The 19893-nt window shown below is 43.7% G+C and overlaps 2 protein-coding genes across 2 annotated transcripts in view; both read right to left on the reverse strand.

Moving 5' to 3' along the window:
- Positions 1–913: 913 nt before the first annotated feature.
- Positions 914–5280, reverse strand: RPL26L1 (ribosomal protein L26 like 1). Its single transcript, XM_075164396.1, has 4 exons — positions 5195–5280; positions 3883–4055; positions 3013–3153; positions 914–1085 (listed from the first exon to the last, which is right to left on the reverse strand). Exons 2-4 carry the CDS (start codon positions 4048–4050, stop codon positions 957–959), a joined length of 438 nt encoding a protein of 145 aa, XP_075020497.1. The 5' UTR covers positions 4051–4055; positions 5195–5280; the 3' UTR covers positions 914–956.
- Positions 5281–6764: 1484 nt separating this feature from the next.
- Positions 6765–19893, reverse strand: part of ERGIC1 (endoplasmic reticulum-golgi intermediate compartment 1) — a 61178-nt gene continuing 48049 nt past the window's right edge. The window contains exons 8-10 of the mRNA XM_075164397.1: positions 19273–19373; positions 16419–16541; positions 6765–10602 (exon numbers count right to left, since the gene is read on the reverse strand). Coding sequence (XP_075020498.1) covers positions 10495–10602; positions 16419–16541; positions 19273–19373 — 332 coding nt within the window. The 3' untranslated portion in view covers positions 6765–10494. The remainder of the gene's footprint in view (positions 10603–16418; positions 16542–19272; positions 19374–19893) is intronic.

Here is a 19893-nt window from a genome sequence, read left to right on the forward strand (position 1 = left end):
GCATAAGAGAAGCGACACTCAAAGCCTGGCGCCTCCTAAAGCAGCCTTGGGATTAACGCCCGTGAAGGACTGCAAAAGTGCACATGTGGTTTTCCTCGATTGCCAGCCTCCCCTTCCCCAGACTGCAGTGTTCTTCAGGCAGAGCTGAATTTCCTTCCCTCTATAGCAGCAATTAGAGGGCCATTTACGAGCCGGTAGATTCACTTAATTGCAGGGCTGTTTTCAACACGCTGCAGCAGCTCTCAATTATGTATGTATAAAGCGCTAAAAATCTGATTTCCTCTTGCAGAAAATTAATCCAAAATAGTGTTAGCAACAGCACGGAGACTGCCTTCACTCCCACCCTTTTCAAACCAGACAGCTCTACCTCACCAGCACCGGTGAGGTAAACACCCCGTCCTCAAGCTCCAGCATTAATGTAAGATCCCGAGATATCACGCAGCAAATTCAGTGCTGTGCTTGGCCACAACATGCCTGGTGAACCCCTAAAATGTCATCCTTTACTGTCAAGTTCATAAGACAGTTGAAAAAACATAATTTAAGAGGATTACAGAAACAGATTCACGACCAGAAATAGCTTACTTCAAATGTCTGATAAAATATTAAATATATACAGCGCACAGAATTAACATGTTCATTTAAAACCATGACCACATCTAAGTAAGTATCAAAGATCAGTGGAAGAGACAGAAGTACAATGGTCATTGGATGCATGTTTCCAGGATTGCACTACTCCTTCTAACGTTGGTTGAAACATTCCTTTATGAAGAAAAAGTCTTTAGTTTTCTTAAAAGTAAAAAAAGGTATAAAAAGCTTTTTAATTTAGTGGAAGTATTTTTTAACATTTGAATATTTAAACGCTAACCAGACACACCGTATCAAGATTTTCTAAAGGAAAAGACACAACAATAGGTTTAATTTTAGCAGTTCTTTAATGGCGTCAAATAGGAAACGATCTATTCTTGCATCTTTTCGATTGTTTCTTCCTTGTATTTGCCCTTCTCCTTGCCAACCTGGCGAGATTTTGCTTTACGCTCCAAGATCTTTTTGCGATCTTTGTCCAGTTTTAGCCTAGTGATCACCACCTAGAGAAAGGACAAAGAATTTAGTGTCTCTTCAGTGTTAAAGCACAGCAACCTGACAGAACTGTGGTAACATCGCACGGCCCAGGAAGATCAGCTCTGGCACACCGGCGTTATTTCCATGGACTATCTCATTTGGTTTGAGCAGAACTGAGGTACTGATTTGCCTCCACCTTTCACAATTTTCCCAGATACACTCAGGGATCAGAGTATATGGACAGTTGCTTCAATGCACAGCCAAAACATTTGCACAAACTGAAGAGCAGCCAAACTTCTGTTTATCTACATAATAAAATAATTACTTTGAAGTAAATCTAATTTCCATTATGCTGCTCAAACATGATGGATACTACATCCATCTGAAACGCAGCATATAGCTGATCCCACCACCACAAAGGCAAGTAATGGATCACTATTTTATTTTCTCCATGTTTTAAACAATACTACTAAATTTTGGAACACTGGAAAAACACGCTGCTGCCACTGGCCAAGATCATGTGACTGCTGTAGCGTTTGGAATAGCCAATGCATCTGGCTAAAATGTAGGCAACAGTAAAAGTTCACGCACCATAGTGACTCATATAAAGACACTTTAAAGAACGCATCTGCTGGTGAACAGTTGCAAAGTGGCCAGGCGATTATCAAGAATTACTAACATGGAAACGTAAAAGGTAAATTGCGCAGACCATTTGCTGCCACAGCCTTAATGATATTTCTAACAAAGCAGCAGCAAACCGAAGCTCTGATTTTTAGCCCATAAGCAGCCTTTGGTGCTCTTTGTGCCCGCTCAAACTGGCAAAGAAATAAATGTGTTGATATTACTGAAAGGAGTACTTTAAAAATACAACTGACAAACAAATCCTAGAAAAAACATACAGGCTGCAGCAGAGCTGCACGCTCCTCCTCAGTTCCATTGTGCATTTAGGTCTCTCATAATTAATTCCTACCTCTTTACCTAGGAAGGGTAGAAACTGTTCATCCACCCCACTGCAAGTTTGCAACAAACAAATCGTTCTTCTGTTCCTTTTGCATTAATAATCAGAATCTTCACGCAGAGCTTTATCAAGGTCCAATTCCCAATTAGAGACAAGTTTCACAAAAATAAAGGCCCAGCACAAAATTCAATTTCTTTCACTGCTATTTACCACACAAGTAGTATGTACGCTGGCTCCATCGCAATGTCACCTTGCTCGTCAAATGTTATTACTGCACACAAGTCATTATGTTGTTTTGGAATAATTCTGTCTGCCTCTGCTGAACATACCAACCATTTAGACCAGAAAACCTGTTACAACTGGATTTCTTCCACCAACACTTCAGTATGCGTGCCCACATGGCAAGGCTGAAGCAGACTAATTTCATCTGCTTCAAACCAGGTTTTGGCTAGTTGTTCTGTTTAACTTGAAATGTTTTCCCATTATGATCTAAACAGGCTTTGCCTGGTTTTCACGAACTCTAAACATTGTAAATCACTTCAGGCTAAAACCAGATTCAGAACAACTTAGTTCACAATAGCCCAGAAGAACAAATCACGATTCTGAGCATCTACCTAAACATTTCCAACACCTCCTTAACCAGTGCAAATGCCACAGAGCAGAGATGAAGGATTGTTCTAAATCATCTGTTTTGTGCTTTAAAAATATCAAGCTCTTCAAAAAAGTATTTTAGCAAGACTAAAGTCTCTAGCCACTTCTTCACTAAATAAGCCCTAGAAACATTGAGAAGTTCTTGATTTCAACTGTCACTTCTCCACTATCATGACACCATAACCCAAACCTGCCATTTCCTTATTTATTACCCCCCCAAAGCTGTAGTATCTCAATCTGTTATTCCATGTGCCGTAACAAGGTTCTACTCATGCCAGCAGCAGTGTCTTCATTTGCCAACAAGGTCTCTCCATGTACTTCAGATCTCACTTCATGCACCGTACCTTGCTGGGATGGATCCCCACGTGGACAGTTGTGCCATTAGCCTTCTCACGCTGAACACGTTCAATGTAGATGACGTATTTTTTTCTGTACACCTGGACCACCTTGCCGATCTGCTGTCCTTTGTAATGTCCTCGAACAACCTAAACAAAAATGTAAGAAGCACACTGTCCCATACTTCAAAACCACCCCTTAAACAATTACTAGATCTTAAGAAGCACTATCTAATTATCCCAACAGAAAACCAGAACTGCACAGGCTGAAATCCCAACTCTGCTCTTTGTATACACATGCCACAAAGGCATCAATTACTGGACAATTTCACTAAAATGGAAAATATAATGAATCAGAACCGTACTTTTCCCTCATTTTCCCTGCAGTAAACCCTAATGGAGGAACTCTGTATCTTTTCAACCAGAAGGCTAACGGTCAACGTCAACAGTTTTTCACCTACCACTGCATTTTATATTAAAAAAGCCACTTAACTTGGATTCACTTCTAAATTGATCTTTCAAATATCACAGGTAGCAAATAGTCTATAAAAAAAGAAAAGAAACAATTCTTTGTTTTGTGCTTTATTGTTAAAAGCCTTTAATCCAGCGTGACAATCAAGGTATGTAACTAAAGTGCAGTAAAGTTACCAGCACACTTGCATTCCTTGTATTTTCCTTGTCACTGATGTGATCTCAAGAAACAGGCCAAGTCTACGACTACATTAACTTGTATTATTTCTGCAAGACTCATGGCAAACCTCCAGCATCAATCTGAATTTGTCTAGCCCTTCCTTTTTGCACAGGCTATGCATGAAAACCAAAACACAGACAGAAGTTCACGTGTGACAGCACAACTTAAAAGACAGACAGCGCAGCTACCTGGACTTCATCGTCCTTTCGAATGGGCATAGAGCGGACATTGTACTTCTGCCGCAACTCCTTGGAGAGCGGGGAGGACATTATTTTCCTTCGAATGTGAGATGGCGCATTGAAGTGTCGTTTGCGGTTCTTGCTGCGGTCTGAGGTCACAAATGGATTGAACTTCATTTTGGCTGCCTAAAGAAAAACAACAGTTTGAGAGATGCTTGTAACTCATACACACTACTCTTTACCATCTACCCACACAAAGTATGCCAGGACATAAAAAAGCAATTTAACTATTTTTAATCCCACCCCCAGTTAATATACCCTTACAAACTGGACTTCAAATAAGGTTTAAGCCTCTTCCCTGACTGACAACGACCCTGTGACTGACAGATGTCAGTCATGATGTGCCACACACATGCACATCAGACCATTCCTTCTAATCCAAAGCTCGCTGTTCTCAGAAGTCAGGGCACCTGACTAGTCTTAATTTTGCACTGTAGTATACACCACCTTCATTTTGAAAGTGAACGTATATTTTGGACTCGCAGAGACAGGGAACTCATACTGCTTAGATATCTCCAATAAAGGACACCAACAGACTAGCACATATACCAGATTTGGAAATCCAAGATACTTTTGGCCTTCCCTAAATCTTAACAGCTGCACTACAAGATTGTCCGTCATGGCTGACAAAGGCATGTCCATTAAATGACGCTTTTGCTCAACTCTGCAACTTTCAAGTACTACACACTCGCACCTCCTGTGCACGCTAGCCTGGGCTGTACGGCAAGTCGGGGCATGCTGCCCCCAAATCAGAACACAGCCTGAGCTGTATTAACCGAATAATCCGTTATCAAACCACAGACCGAAGGAGCGTGAGCTCCGTCTGGAGTCCGAGCTCGCAACGAGACACCCGAGCACAGCTCCGGGCAGGCCTGCCCCACCAGACGCCCCTGCAGCCAGACCCCAGGGCCGGGCTCCCACACCAGCCTACCCGCCGCCTCTGCCCGACCCAGGAACGCCAGCAGCGCCCTCACCCCCGGGGCACACCCGCCTCGGGGCCGGCGAGCCCGGGCCAAGCCCGCTCCCCTCCCAGGCAGCCCCCTCCCGCGCCAAGAGGGCCTAGGCCAGAGCTCCAGGCGCGGCCGCGCCAGCAGGGTTCGAGGCGACCGAGCCCCTTCCCGCCCCCCTCCCGCTTCCCCGAGCAGGCCCCGCCGGGTACGCCGCGGGGGCTCCGCCCCGCCGCGGCCAGCGGGGGCCAGCGCAGGGCCGCGCCGCGCAGGATGGCGGCGGATGGGGACAGGCTGGGCCGCGCCGCCCTTACCCCGCTGCTGCCGCCGCGACGCTCGCCCGGAAAGAGGAACAGGAGGCACTTCCGCTTCCCCAAGCGGCCGCCGGCATCTCGCGAGATCCTGCGCGGGGCGCTGGGGCCACCTGCGCCCCCTGGTGGCCGGAGGCCACAGTGCACCAGGGCGGGGCGGGCACCCGCCTGGTACTGACCCGGGCATCATCCCCCCGGTACCCGTCCGGGCATCACTTCCCTGGTACCCACCCGGGCATCATCCCCCCGCTACCCGCCCGGGCATCACTCCCCGGTACCCGTCCGGGCATCACTTCCCCGGTACCCGCCCGGGCATCATCCCCCCGGTACCCGCCCGGGCATCACTCCCCCGGTACCCGTCCGGGCATCATCCCCCCGGTACCCGCCCGAGCATCACTCCCCCGGTACCCACCCGGGCGTCCCCACATCTGTTCCCGCATCCCCTCCTATCACCGTGCCCAAAGTCAGAGCTATTTAGCAGCAGCTACTTCTCTCCAAATCCAGCCCCTCCCCGAATGTGGATGAAAACAGAGAAAGCCCCAAGTAGCTTCCCCCTCTCCAGCCCCGCTCGGAAAGCCCACGTCCCTCAGCCAAAAGGGAGACCAGTTTCCTGGGGCTTCTGCCAAGTTCAAATTCCTCAGCCCAGACCCTGCTCCTGTACCGTCACCTGCATCCCCGCCTCCAAAAACTAACTTACCTGCACAAACCGCTTGCATTTCAGGTACATTTAGTGATATTACATTTTTTTCAGGACACAGATTAATTTATTCTCAAGGAAAATTATTTATGGCAGAATGTGGTGTTGGTAGAAATGAACCAATGAATCGGGTGAGAAGCAGTACAGACCCTTGATTGGGTTTTGGTTTATAAAGATAGGCTGGAAAAGTTTCCGGACGGTTGAGCTGCAGCAGGCTGAGAGTTGGACAAACGCCTTTCCCAGTGCCTTTACTCATCTTTTACGCGGAGTAAGGAACCTTCAGCACCATCCTGGCACTTCTGGAAATCTGAGTTCCAATCTGTATTTGAGGTTAATTGGAAGTGGGCAGGATCTCTTCCTTCATGAAGAGTAGACACCAACGTAAGTAAGCGATACCAGAACTTAAAAGGAATTGGTTTCTTAATATGGTGCAGATATATAGTGCCCAAATTCACTGTGTTGTAACCCTTTACTATCTTTAATAATTGCTTCAGACACTTATTTCTAAATACTTAGTGAAGCAAGGCTAAAAGGAAATTAAAGGAGGGGGAGGAAACAAAAACCGGGTTATTTTATATACCAAGTGGCACAGTGACTAAAGCCAAACCCAGCAAGTTCCAAGCACAGTCCACTCACCTCTCATTAAAAAAAGGGAGGTTAGGACACTTGGTACTGTTCAAAACCAAGCACTGAATGTCCAGACATGACTCAGTGCCGATTACAAAAGAGCCTCGTGTTAACTTTCTACACAGTGACCTGGCTTACAGTGATTTCATTGTGTGATAACGCTTAGTTTACTGAAATAATAATTAAAAACAAAAGAAAAAAGCCCTTTTAGATTGATTTTGCAATAGTAGTGCAATAAGAAGGCAATCAAAACACATGAGAGTTTTATTTTTAATTATAGAACTAAAAAGGCTAGTATTTTATTAACATAAGGTTGCAAATTAAAAGAGAAATGCCAGAACTCCTTAATAATCTCCACTGTAAAAATGCAATAGACTTGTGCTTTAAACTTCGCCATAACACACTACAGGACTACGTCCTCCCTCCCCTGCCCCTCTCTCCCTTCTTCAAGGACTATTGAGAAATACCTCATTGACATATTTCATCTGAAACTTCAAAGGACTGTGCTAAAGCAGATCCTCATCACAGTCACTTTGAGCCCGAACAGTTTGTGTATCACACAAATAGAAAACAACTTTAAATAAGAAATATTCAGAAATTAACTACAGACATTACCATCTACACTGCAGATTTCACTTTTTACAGAGCAGTAGTTGAATGCAAATATTTGATAAATCAGATCAAACATTCACAAATGCATGTCTTCCAATTTTTTCTTACCCCATTTCCCTTTTTTTCTTACCCCATTTCCCCTTTCTCCTTAAAAAAAATCATCTTCAGCGGTCCACAAACTGCCTAAAATATACCTAAGCACAGCTTTCCCTAGAGCTAAAAATTTTAACTCCACCATTGCAAAGCATCCTACGCCACAAGTTCTCACCATATGATGGAGCGTAGCTTTAGAGGGACTTACTTAAACTGGAATAGATACAAGTTCTAAATATTTTACCTCCTACAGGGACGTCTTTCTTGGAAAACCACAAATACTTCTGTCAAAATACTGACTTGAAAGAGCAAAGTCAGGAATATGGATGAACACCTACGATCGATGGTTTTCCTTCCACTACGGCTTGAAATTATTTTTGTTTGCATTGACGTTTAAAAGCATAACGAAGCTTATTTCGTCTCTAGAAAGTGTTTGAAAATAAAAGTGAAATCTAATGAGACATGTATGCACGGGGCAGGACTGCTGTAACAGTAACTACCTCGCTTTCACATTTGGAGAGATGAAGAGCAGATTCTTCTGTAAACACACGACGCAGCATCATTACGTGACCCAAGCCAGCCATGTCTGAAGGACAAGCTCGCCACAACTTACAGCAGACCCACAAGGTAGCCTTGCCCTGGCAGTATGCAAAGGCTTAGACCTGGTTTAGAGAAGCAAGGTGCGGACTGTTTCTTCAGCAGAGTTTTGCCAGAACTTGATTACAATTTGGTTTCCACATCTAGCAAAAAAATGTGATTTATTAGGTTATTGCAGTGGACATTTTGGCAGAGAAAGCAGGCACACTGAAGTATGCATCTGTTATTTCCAAAAAAAGCCAAACAATTTCACTGGTCTGGTTTAGAGAATTGGCCTGGACTGCACAGAAGGCAGCGTTTAATTCAGACAGAGGATGGGGAGAACGGCAGAAATAACACGCCAGGGGACACAAGGAATCTGAAACCAGCTTTGCTTGTTTGTGTCAAACAAATTGTACCAGGGAAGAAATATCAGAAAACTAACAGTACAATCCACCGCGCTACAAAGATCTTCTCTTGCACAGCTCAGGAGAAGGATGTACTGCTAAGATACTAAAAATGACATTCTTGTAATCCACTGGGTTCACAAGCTGTGGGGAAAGACTCAACAAATTCAAAAGGAAAACCAGGATATTTTTGCTGCAAGCTTCAGCTGGTCACAGTGGATTAGAGGAAATCCTTCAGCCAGCAAGAGACGCAATTGCAATGGAAAAACCCGGCTCCCACCAGGCAGCCGCCATCCAGTGGGTCCTGCTCACAGGCACGCGGACGCACGCACTGAAATGAAGACAAGCATCTCATTTTCAAGTTGATTTTTGTAAATGGAAAAAAATGTATAAAATCTATCCATACATTAACAGATACAGGAAGTTACACAATCCAGTTTACACCTAAAGTAATAGCAATCAGTCCATAATAATAACAACAGGGAAAAAATTCCAATGCTGTAATTTGTCCAAAGTCACTACAGGGCAGAGGATGGCAGGGGGAGGGTGGTTCGCTGCTTCTTTTTGGTGTGTGGATAAAACTGGCTACCTTCCCTACTTCCAAAGCAACGAGACAATTTCAACAGATATGTATTAGGAATACTTTTGAAATGCATCTGACTCTAGCGTTAACACTGAATATTCAAAGATTCATATTATTACAGCATAATGTTTGGATACTTTTGCCTCCAGGAAAGGGCAGTAGATATTATTCAAGAGAAATCCTGCACCCGTCTTAGAATTTACAGCATTGATTTGAGTTAAAGATTTTTATTTTATGATTTTTATCCATCCTGGAACACTTAAAATTTGTGTATCCTCAGCTCAGACATTTACAAAGCATGCAGAGACTGTTACTACTCAAGGAACATTTAGGAGGCTATGGAAAATGCACTGGTGGGTATTGGTCTAACTTTAGTGAACTCACGTCTACCATTACATGCAAGCCACACCTGGCAGTAGTTTTCCCCGCACGCCTCCATTTACTGGAGGCCCCAGAAGACAAGGCTTGAATGAATGGGCATGGAAGCTCAGGTACCATTTTAAGGAATAAACCAAAACAACTACTAGCAGGGGCCAGCTTGTGGGAATGCCTGCCCTGCTACTGGTGTACCTGTGGGTGAACAGTGTCAGTCTAGGGCTCAGAAAAGATGCCTGACTGAATTTTAAAGGAAAAGGGAGGCACCTTGAACCCTGAAAAGACAGGCTTCCTGTGTTTGACAGGTGTATTCAATACACACACACAAAGCAAGACAGTAACCTGTGCTCATCACCCACTCAGAAGACTGCACCATTTTTCTGAACACATAGAATATACAACCCCTTTTCAAAATAACAACAATAATAATAATAAAGCAGAAGTGCAGAATCCAGACTGTTGGGTGGTCTGTGTTTAAAAAACGTAAGAAAGAATAAAAGCTAATGCTGTAAAGACAACTATTCCCTTTCAAAGCAAAGGCCACATAAAACTGTGTTGCTCAGTTTGGTTTTTACTTCATGCCACCTGTAAACACAAGACTGGATATTCAGTTTCTGGGAAGAAATGAAACCACTTTTACATCCAGAGTAAAAGAAAGGCCCTCCACTGCCTGGATCACAGATTACCCAGGAAAAGGTAGCTGGGGGAAGGCTTCCTCTTCTCGTTTGCTCATTTCATTAGAAAGGTCATATCTGAACAAAAGAGCTTTCAATAAAAGCACAAAACATTTTTTGATGTTATTTCTGCCCTCTGTCTCTAAAGTTTGCGATGGGGACTAACACTTTCCATTCTTCTCCAACAGATACATCACCTTTTTGGCACCACGGGTGGAATTTCTTCCTAATGTATAATTTTGCCTTATACAAAAGTCGATTGTCTAATCATGCAAACCCAACAGAATTCCAAAAAGTGCCACAAGACAGCTCAACTCTTTGCAATCTACTACCTAGTTTGTACACTGCCTTAGGAACCCCCCAGAGAACAGACTGTCATCCTTACTTAGATCTGATGGTGTATTTCATATATGGCATTTCAACCTCTCTTTCTGGGGGGAGAGGATTGAAATCCACGCCCTGATTCCATTGATTTTTCACTCTCAGAGCTCTGAAATGCATGGAGATTTCTTTGATTTGTTGAAGACGTCTTCACTGAACAGCCTGATTTAGAGAAAAACTTACTGATTCAATCAAATAGAAAATAAAGACAAAAACAAGTAGTGGTAGATTTCTCAATCTTTGCTCCTGTCCTTGGAGACTAGGGTAGAGTTTCACCACTACTGCATTTTCCCCAGCTGGATCTTCTTCCAGGCCTCTGATGCTGTGAAAATGCAGGAGTCGAGGATCCCAGCTACAGTAAATGTTCCGCCAATGATGGCACATATCTGAAATGTACGGAGAGAGGAAACAGGTTTGTCAGTGATGAGGGAAAACTTTACACAGCTGGAAACTGGAGGGGGGAAGGATATTATTGCCTACTGCTAGGGTATTTTCTGGAAGCATAGTAAGAACTGGGTAACAGTACTGGGGACATAATTACATGACAATCATTCAGGAAAACCATTCCTTACAGTGGAATAACTTAGTGTTATCCTGAACTCATCATAGCCTGAGCCAATCATAAATCTCAGTTCCTAGGAGCCTACAGCATGAATGCTGTTCCTTTCTGGGCTAAACTCCACCTAACAAAGCTTTCTAGAAGCTCTGTATTGCTCATATCTTCCTACTACTGTTTTCTATTATAAATACCACGGCCTTGTAGTCTTTTCCCTATTTCACAAGATACAGTATTTGCAAACAGGCAAAAGACACTTAAATAGCATGTGAAGGACAGTGACTAACAGAGAACCCTAGCTACCAGTGACACCTACAGCTAAGTCTGTCTAACACTTTCCATTACAAGGGCTGCTTACAAAAGCACTGCCAACTTAACTCGTTGTGGGCCAAAGTCTTCCATGCAAGATGTCTCGGGTTGAATTATTTAAACACCAGTAAAAACACATAATCACTTTCAAGAACAGACTTAGGGAAAAAATTAATGTCCCGATTAGCAAAACAACCTATCTCAGTTCTCAAGTGCTAGAAAAACACAAAAGTATTCTGACATGTCAAACCAAAGGTACGTTGGCTTGGAGCACCCAAAATCAGGGGGCACCAGTTATGGACTTTGCAACACGTCGCTTCAATTCCCTTACGTACGAAATGGGGACAACGCCAAACTTGCCTCCCAGAGAAACTGCGAAGGAAAACGCATTTAAGGGTTCGATACCATTACAAGAGCTGTCTCAGAGTCCTTGTGGAAACACGAGACTTGTACTCAGGACCGGGTTAATACAAACCACCTGCTAGTAACAGGGCAGCAGGCAAATACCGTAGGATGGGAAGAAACGCTGCTCACAGGGTGCCACCCCACCCCGCGCACTGCACAGGGCAGGGTTCACACGGAAAGTACGATACACAATAATGTAACCTAATAACATTTAACAGCCAAGTTATAATTACACAGGACCTGGCATTTCCTAACTCCCACATTTTTGACTTCATAACTGTGTTGTGCTTTTAATTTGGTCTTTTACATTGCGTAGGATTAAGTGGCTTTGAGAATAAGAGACACTGGGTCAGTGAGAAGGGGACAAGACACGGTGCTTATCTTCTGAGAAGGGCCTGCCTAGGACAAGGGGGATTTTGCTGTGAGCTAGAAGCCAAGAGAGAGGAACCCAAAATCAGTAAGCCAATGTAGCAGGGTATCAGGGAGATGCCATACAACCGACACAAAGGGAACCGGTGCCACACCAGACCTACCGTGCCACGTCTGTTCTCCCACACAGCACTACACCCCACAAAGTTACAGACAAAAAAGTAACATAAGAGCAGCAGCGTTCGGCTCAGCAGGGAGTTAGTGGTGGCAACAGAACAAACAGCTCATTAATGGTGAGCAAAGGCAGCAAGAAATAAAGCACTCGTTTACATTCGTATTTATGACCAGGATAGATGCGTTTAGCGAGCTCGGTGAAATGAGGAGCTGCAGTAAACGCGGCTTTTGCAGGACAGTTGGCATTCCAGCAGATAAAGGCTTCAAAAACAGAGCACCAGCCTGAGGCAAAGTCAGTATATTTAGGGGACGAGTCCTGCTCCTGCCCTCTCTGCCCCCCTCCTTGCTATCCCTCGGAGCATGACGCAGGGTGACTTTTCAGGGAAAATGACCGCAATGGAGTTGGGTTATTTCAGTCCACAGCAGCTCAGCTGACAGGAGATGTTACACCGCAAACAGAAAAACCGTCCAACACTAAGATTTTGCATCATATGGTAGGAAAATCTGATTTCAGTGCAGCAGTGCAAGGGAGTGGAGAATAGAAAAAAATATATATTCATCTGCACAGCTCTGTACTGCTGAGTGTTTATGAGTCACACACACCTGGTATTTGCTTGGAGCCTGCCTCCCAGCACGCACACAGCCCTCTTGGTTTTTTTGTCACAACAAAAAGGCAGCACCAGGGTTGGTCTCTAGGTCTGCACAGAAGCTGCACCACCGCGTTTCTTTATCACTACAGTTCTAATACGTATGGAGCGTTGATCCTTAGCACCACTGAAGGAAGTTAGGCATCATGCACTTATTTATATTTAATGGAGTTTTATACCGGGAATGATCTGTGTTTGGCTCCATGAGGTTACAGTTTGACTCAGGCCCAATCATTAAAAAAGGAAGGAAAAGGAATATAGAAGTGTAACAATGACAGCAGTGAGAGACCATGCAACGTGGGGTACACATGAGGGTTTTGAACAGAATACGATTATAGGTTAGTGGCTGGGATGCAGACTGAAGTCTAAAGGAAAACACGAGCAGATATGCAGGAGGAGGCAAGGCTGCAAGGAAAATGACAGAAAGGCAAGTGTCAGATACGTGAGTGCGGACCTCTGGGATGACCTAAAATCTGAAAATTACTTTTAAGGACAGAGGGGACCAGTAGGACCCCCAGGTAATTCCTAATAAGGTAAGCTGCAGAATCCCACTCAGAGATTTCTGGATGACCTGCAGCACATCTTGTAGAATAACACTGTCTTGGTTTTAAAAACCACTCAGCCACAGGACTGAGTCTATGATACCTGTTGGTAACAGGTCCCTTGGCTGAAATAATTCTCACCGCAGCCATTTTTCCCCTTATTATTTCCAGTTTAATTTTTTTCATACCTAGAGAGCAGATGAGTCCTCTCATATCAAGAAAAAAATTCTATTATTTTCTTTGGATTTGAATGCTTCACCAAGAACTTTGGCTTGTTTTCTGCCTCCTCTCCCCTCCCAGCCCCTAGACTGACCTCATGATAAAACCTTCTTTCAGTTTGGCCACTTACAGGAACTCATAAATTTTCAGCAGTGAAACTTTCCCCCTTGCTCCATAACCTCAACCACGAGGCCATGAATGGTTTCTCTTTATGGGGAGATGCCTTGATTTTAACCAGTACGTTTTAACAGGCAAAAACTACTGTGTTTAACACTGTGCCAGGTATCTGTGGTTAACCCCAGGATCCACGGCAAATTCACAGCACAGTTAACAGTGGCTGCACTGACCCACAAGCAACAGAAAATCTTATTTAGTACTGAATTTTTTGAAGCGTGACATGTGAAGTAAAATCTATGCTAAACCAATACCTTTTGTCCTGCGCAGGAAGCACCTCTCACAGTACAGAAAATTAGGATAATTCTTCACACCGCAAAAACCCAAGGAGCAGGCATGAGTTAGAGAGGGTCTCTGGGAACACAGAAGACCTGGGAACACTGCTATGGTGCTATAATGCTGCCCTTAGCAGCGCTGAAGTTATTTGGGGGCAAACCCATTACTAACAAAGAGCATCAGATAACCTTCCCAGCAGCAGAACGAGATTCCTTTGGCTCTCTGCTGAACAGCCAACACCTCTCTCCCGCCCCTCCACAGCATATCCTTCCCTCCAGCATGGATACCGTTCCCCTGACAGGCAGCCACACTTCGCCACACACTGTGTTACATCTCTGACTGCTAAAGCCTCTTTCAAGCCCACAGGATCCTTCCCCATCCCCGGGACACATTTAAATTTACTGAAAGCCACATGGGTGCCCTAGTAAACAACCTGCTCGCTAACAGGAGTTGCTGGTGATCCCCCCCTACCCTACAGCCTCTCTTGTGGTTTTTAAATTAAGCAGCTGCTGCTCAGAAAAAGCTGATGCTTTCCATGGCCAGCCCATTCGGCAATGACTCCAGATGCCCCAGCACAATCTCTGTCTGGACCTCAGCCCAGTGCTGATTATCACTAACTGGTCTCCAGAGCAACTGTGATGCAAAAGGCCGTGCTGGAGATACAGGAAGGGGCTAAAGCAGCGGAAAGGACAACGGAACAGATCACGTCATCAAAACAGGGCAAGGAAACCTAGGACAAAAGGTGTTTTGATCCTCTGCGGCACGGCTCCCCCCTTCCAACCTTTTCAATGCCACCTTGAACGCTGTAAAGCTTTAAGTGTAGCACATACACAGCCAAGGCTGCCCTACTGTAAAACATTCCTAGCCTAAAAGAGAGCAAGGGCAGGTCATCTGTACCAGGGCCAGATGGTCCAGACCGATAGCCACGGTATAGCATCTCTAACAAGGATCTGCCTCTAAGTCAGCCACGTCTGAAAAGGGAATGGCACACCTGTCTGACGTACTGACAGCTACTGCAGACACCAGCGTCACCCACACATCTCCATCGGAAGGACGTTCAATCGGAACGGCTCCAAGTGAGCTGCTTGAGACTACAGCCATTTATAAGACCAAACAAAGTAGACAAAAATCAATTGTAAAACTCTTCTTCGGCAGTCTAGCAGCCAGCACGCGCCTGGCTAACTCTACAGACAGGATCCGGCAAAATTCTAGCTGGGGCCATCTCAAATCCAAAAGGTCATTGTGGCAATCAGTGAGGAAAGCCTCTCCTGTGGACTCCTTATGTAAATTCTGAAGCACAGTATCAAATTCCACAGAGAAGCTATTTATATGCATACAATGGCATATTAATAGTAAATCAATGTGAGCAACAGACATGACAAAGAATAATGCCAGCTATCAATCCTTTGCAAACACTGTTGCCCGTTAACTCCGCACCCTCACCCCCAACAAGATGCATAAGAAACCTATGCATATGAGAGCATATTATTAGGGAAACAAGTAGAGGCAATATGAGATGCCAAGTCATAAAATGCTGACGTTTGATCTTTTTTAGGATTATGTTTTGAAACCAAACAGATGTGCTAAGAAGAGAAGGTCTTAAACCACGACATTTAGATTTTGCTTCAAGCCCCTTTGTCTTGGTATTTGTGTATCCTAGAGATCACATGCATTTCTGAAGTTAAGTGAAGGGAACTTGGTGTTTATCAGAAGCTGCAAAATCAAAATCTTCAAGTGCAACACAGCCACACTGTTTATGTTACTTCCAATTAAAATATTCAAACAGTTTAAAAATCAAAATCTGAGGTCTTCATTCCAGCCTATTTATCAACTACTTCACATTCTACCATGCCTTCACATTCTGCACAGCAGACTGCAGCTTAAATTTTAAGCCAACTCCCTCAGGACACATTTTTTTAAAGTTCTGGAAGATCTTTAAATAGCTCTTTGCCTAACTGGCAGTTTGGACAGTACAGCTTTGTTATAGATGCTGAGATCAGTACTGCAGGATGTTATCTGGATAGATCAAAATATAACTTGTCAGGAAAACACCTCTGGAATTTGATAATGCAGCTCTTCTCCACTTCTACCCAGGAGTAAATGCCTGGAACTGGCATACCCATATTAAGCCAAGCAGCAGCACCGAGTAAAACAACTGCCCTGCATTCTCTGCAAGTTAGATCTCATCATTAGAGAGACGGTTTATTGCCGCATGCTTTACTGCATACCACATTAGCTTTACTTCCAAGTATGCTGCAATAGTGCCCATCCTGCCTAGACAGAGTTTGGCACTTCTGGAATAGGATAATTTTCTTTCTTCTTGTGCCTAGCTATTAAATCAAATTGTCAGAGCATAGGGCTTACCAGTTACCTCACTTACACTTCAGTACAATTGCAGTGATGTACTCCTTTATTTCAATTATGTCACAATGCTCTGAAGCAGAAACTCAATTCTTCTGGACAAGACAGGCTCAGAAGAGAAACGAGAGGCAGGCAGGAGAAAGGAGAATTAGAGGTTTAGAGTAACTCACCGATGTGATAAACCTGTACAAAGGCTGTCGCCTCTCTGTGTATTTCACTGTGATGGGACTCAAATCGTAACGAAACCAGATAGCTGGGATAATGCGGCCAGTGTGACTGTAGGCTACATACTCCTAGAAAAGAAAGTAGGGGAAAACGCCAGAAAATGTGAGCAATCTCCTTCCAGATACAGTCTGCATTAAAACTGCTTCTGTGGATCTGTCCCTCACTCCACTGTTATCTACTAATGATCAGACTGACAGTTAGTTGCTATATGACTGCTCACCCCCCACCCTTATCAAATAGGAAAATAAGTTCTTTACAGTCTGATAATGATATGGCTGGGAACAGAGAGTGATGGTGCTTACTCTCACCTTCATTCAAAGTTACAGAAGTAAACAGAAAGGCTGCCATTGATTTCTCTAACTTGGATCTGTTCTATTTAAATACAAGCAGTCTCTAAGTGGTTGCAGGCGAAGTTTTTGTACTGTCAGTAGGTAAATCGTATAGTGGGATATTCATCAAACAAACAGAATTTAGTTTGCAAGAACGTGAAAACCCCTTCTTGTCCATGCACTCAGAACAGCAAGCAGCAGCTCCCGCCTGTGAGGGCCCCTTTGCACTGGGACCGACAATGTGAATGCTTTGTCCACTAAGTATGAATCACGTAGAGCCATGTTTAAACCATGTTTAAAAATCATGCTGAAAGCCAAAATGAAACTGTATACAGAAAATTATTGGCAAAGGTTCAAAAATATTCCAAGCTCGTTTGGGAGAGACATCTTCAGACTGCCAGTGATAATCTCCTTTAAGGCGTTTCTTTAGTAACAGGTACAGTGCTATCAATCAGTCACAGGACAACACCCCAGCAAGACATACTGCACAATGCCAATGTGGAACAGATACTAACATCAACTTAGCATCAAAAGTCACATCTTTTTGAGCTGGTATTTTGGCTGTGCTCTCAGCAGAAATATATATCAAATCTCAAGGATCAGGACATTTACCTTGACAGACTGAAGAAAAAGCAAAGAAAAGCAGGCTGGGGTCTCAGCAATCTGAGGAGAGCCATCAGGACCAGCATGGCACACGCTGCCTCTGTACCCCAGCTGCTCCTCCCTTCTGTAGCCCTACGACATGCCTGCCAACTCAGATGACCTCTTCTGTTTTAATTCTCCTTCACGCAGAGGCAAAGACAACCTCATATACTTCAGAAAGATGAAGAAAGGACAAGCAATAGGACACCCATGAGCATGATACAAAAAAGATAATTTTACTCCCCGTGAGCTCAGAGGGAGCTAGTGAAACAGCATCTATCTCCTTCATTAATCTTGTATAAATCCCAAATTTCCCTCTATTCATGGTTTTTTCCATGGATGACAAGAGAAGCAGAATGTGTCTGAAATCCCTAATCATAATATTTTCAGGGCTTTTATTACAGAAGTTCTGCAGCGTATCATGGGACAGTGGCTATCTGGGGAGGTGAGGAAACAGAGGGTCTAGGAGGTAAAAGGGGAGAGGAGACAGACAGTCCACACTTGAGACGCAATTAATCTCTTCATACTAGTCATTCTGTGCCAGGCTATTCCAATGGCTTCCGATTTCTGTTTCCCACCGATCAGCATGGGAGTCGAGGACTAAAGCACCGATAAGAGAATTTTTGTTTTTAAGGAGAAGAAAACGCAGAGGCAGCACTGTTTCTCTGCACTTCAGTTTCGATAGAACTGACCTCATTTTTTCCTTCCTCTCCCCTTTTCCCCACCAGCAATCCTGCCCTAATGAGTCAGTCTTGGCCGAACGCCTCCATTTGCAACCACGCTCTCAGAAGTGTCAAAAGCTCCTGCTGTCTATTTTCCAAATTACTTTCAGAACTTGCGTCGCAAGAGTCTTATCAGAACAACACTTGTGACATTAAGCAGAACAAATACATTGTAATCTGAATAGAGAGAGACATCCAAATCATTGGGACACACTGTAAAAGTAAGCCCAAAAGTCACTAGACAGGAATGTTAATCTGAGAAATAGTCCATGAGAGTGCATGGTTGATTCTCAGTTATGGCAAACTAGCTGTAATTAAATATTGTAAACAGATTCTGGACTTTCACTTAGCGCCTGACCAGCAAATCATTTTAAATTGAAAGAGGCTTTTTACCTTAAAAAGTAAATAGGGTCTTTTTTTTTTTAAAGTTCAATACAATGTATTATTAAAATACAAATATCTTCACATTTAATGTAAATTAATTTAAGAATTATAAAGTTACAATAACTACCATAATCCACTATAATAAAGTAGGCACTGTGAAATAGTCAACCAGTACATATTTGCTGCTGCAGGTTCGGTGGCTTAATATCTGAAATCAACATTTGTAAAAAGCCAAAAACTCTGTTAACTTATTTGTCCGATATATTCATCGCAGCTGAGACTGTTTCATTAATAAAACCATGTATAAGTGCTGTTTTGTATGTTCACTTGGATTGCAGTTTCCATCCAGATGCATCTTGACACAAATCACAAGTGCAGCATGTAAAAACCTTCCACACAATTTATAGAAATCTAGATCAGTTAAACTGACGTATGAAAAAGTCAGGAGTAAAAATACTTTTCTCTAGAATTAAAACAATAGCAGCACCTGCTCTGACAAGCCCTCCCAATCCCAACCCTAGTAAATGCCAAGCAACAGGAAGGCCCAGTCTGAAGAGCTTCAGTTCCTCCTTCTCCCAGCAGAGGCTACTGCTCACCTACAGACAAATGCACAGGGCTGCAGCGCAGAGGAGCAAGAGGGAGGAGGAATGACGACTGAAGATCCTCCATGCATCCACTGGGCTGCAATGGGGAGCTTCTCTGAGAACTACCTGCTTCTTTACCTTATTTGCTACAGTATATTGGTATGAGTATCGCTGCTTGCCGCTCATGTCTTCGTACACCGTCGGGACTATCTTCAAGATGTAATCATGAGATGCAAGAGCTGCAGTCAGGAGAGGAAAGGAAAGGAAAGTGTAAGTTAGCATTCAGAGAAAGGAATCACAGCCTACATAACATTTCAAAGTAAATGTGCGAAATCAACTAAAACAAGTCAGTCACAGAAAAGGTATCTCCCTCCTCCTCATCTCAGGTTCTGTGACAAAGCGACAATTTCACATCCTACATTTATGTCCTTTGTACAAAACTTTGTAAGGTACTCGGATGACATCAGAACCTGCCCACCATTCTAAGACTTCTGCAGTACCACGACCCAAGGAGATGAGTTTGGGTCACTTGAACCTTCCTAACTGCTTGCAGCTATAAATGATAAGACTTATCAAGACCACAAAAAGCTGTCCTGGTTAAATCAAGAACTAGCTCAGGTTAGAGCTGCAGCTCACTGAGCTTGTTTTGACAGAAAAAGCTGCGGCATCACAACCTGTGTAGTCCCATTCCTTGTGCATCCATCTATCTTTCTTTCTCTTCTTCCTTCTCCTACGGCTGCTTAACAATTATTAATTCAT

This window comes from Calonectris borealis, chromosome 15 (genome assembly GCF_964195595.1).
Source record: "Calonectris borealis chromosome 15, bCalBor7.hap1.2, whole genome shotgun sequence".
NCBI lineage: Eukaryota > Metazoa > Chordata > Aves > Procellariiformes > Procellariidae > Calonectris > Calonectris borealis.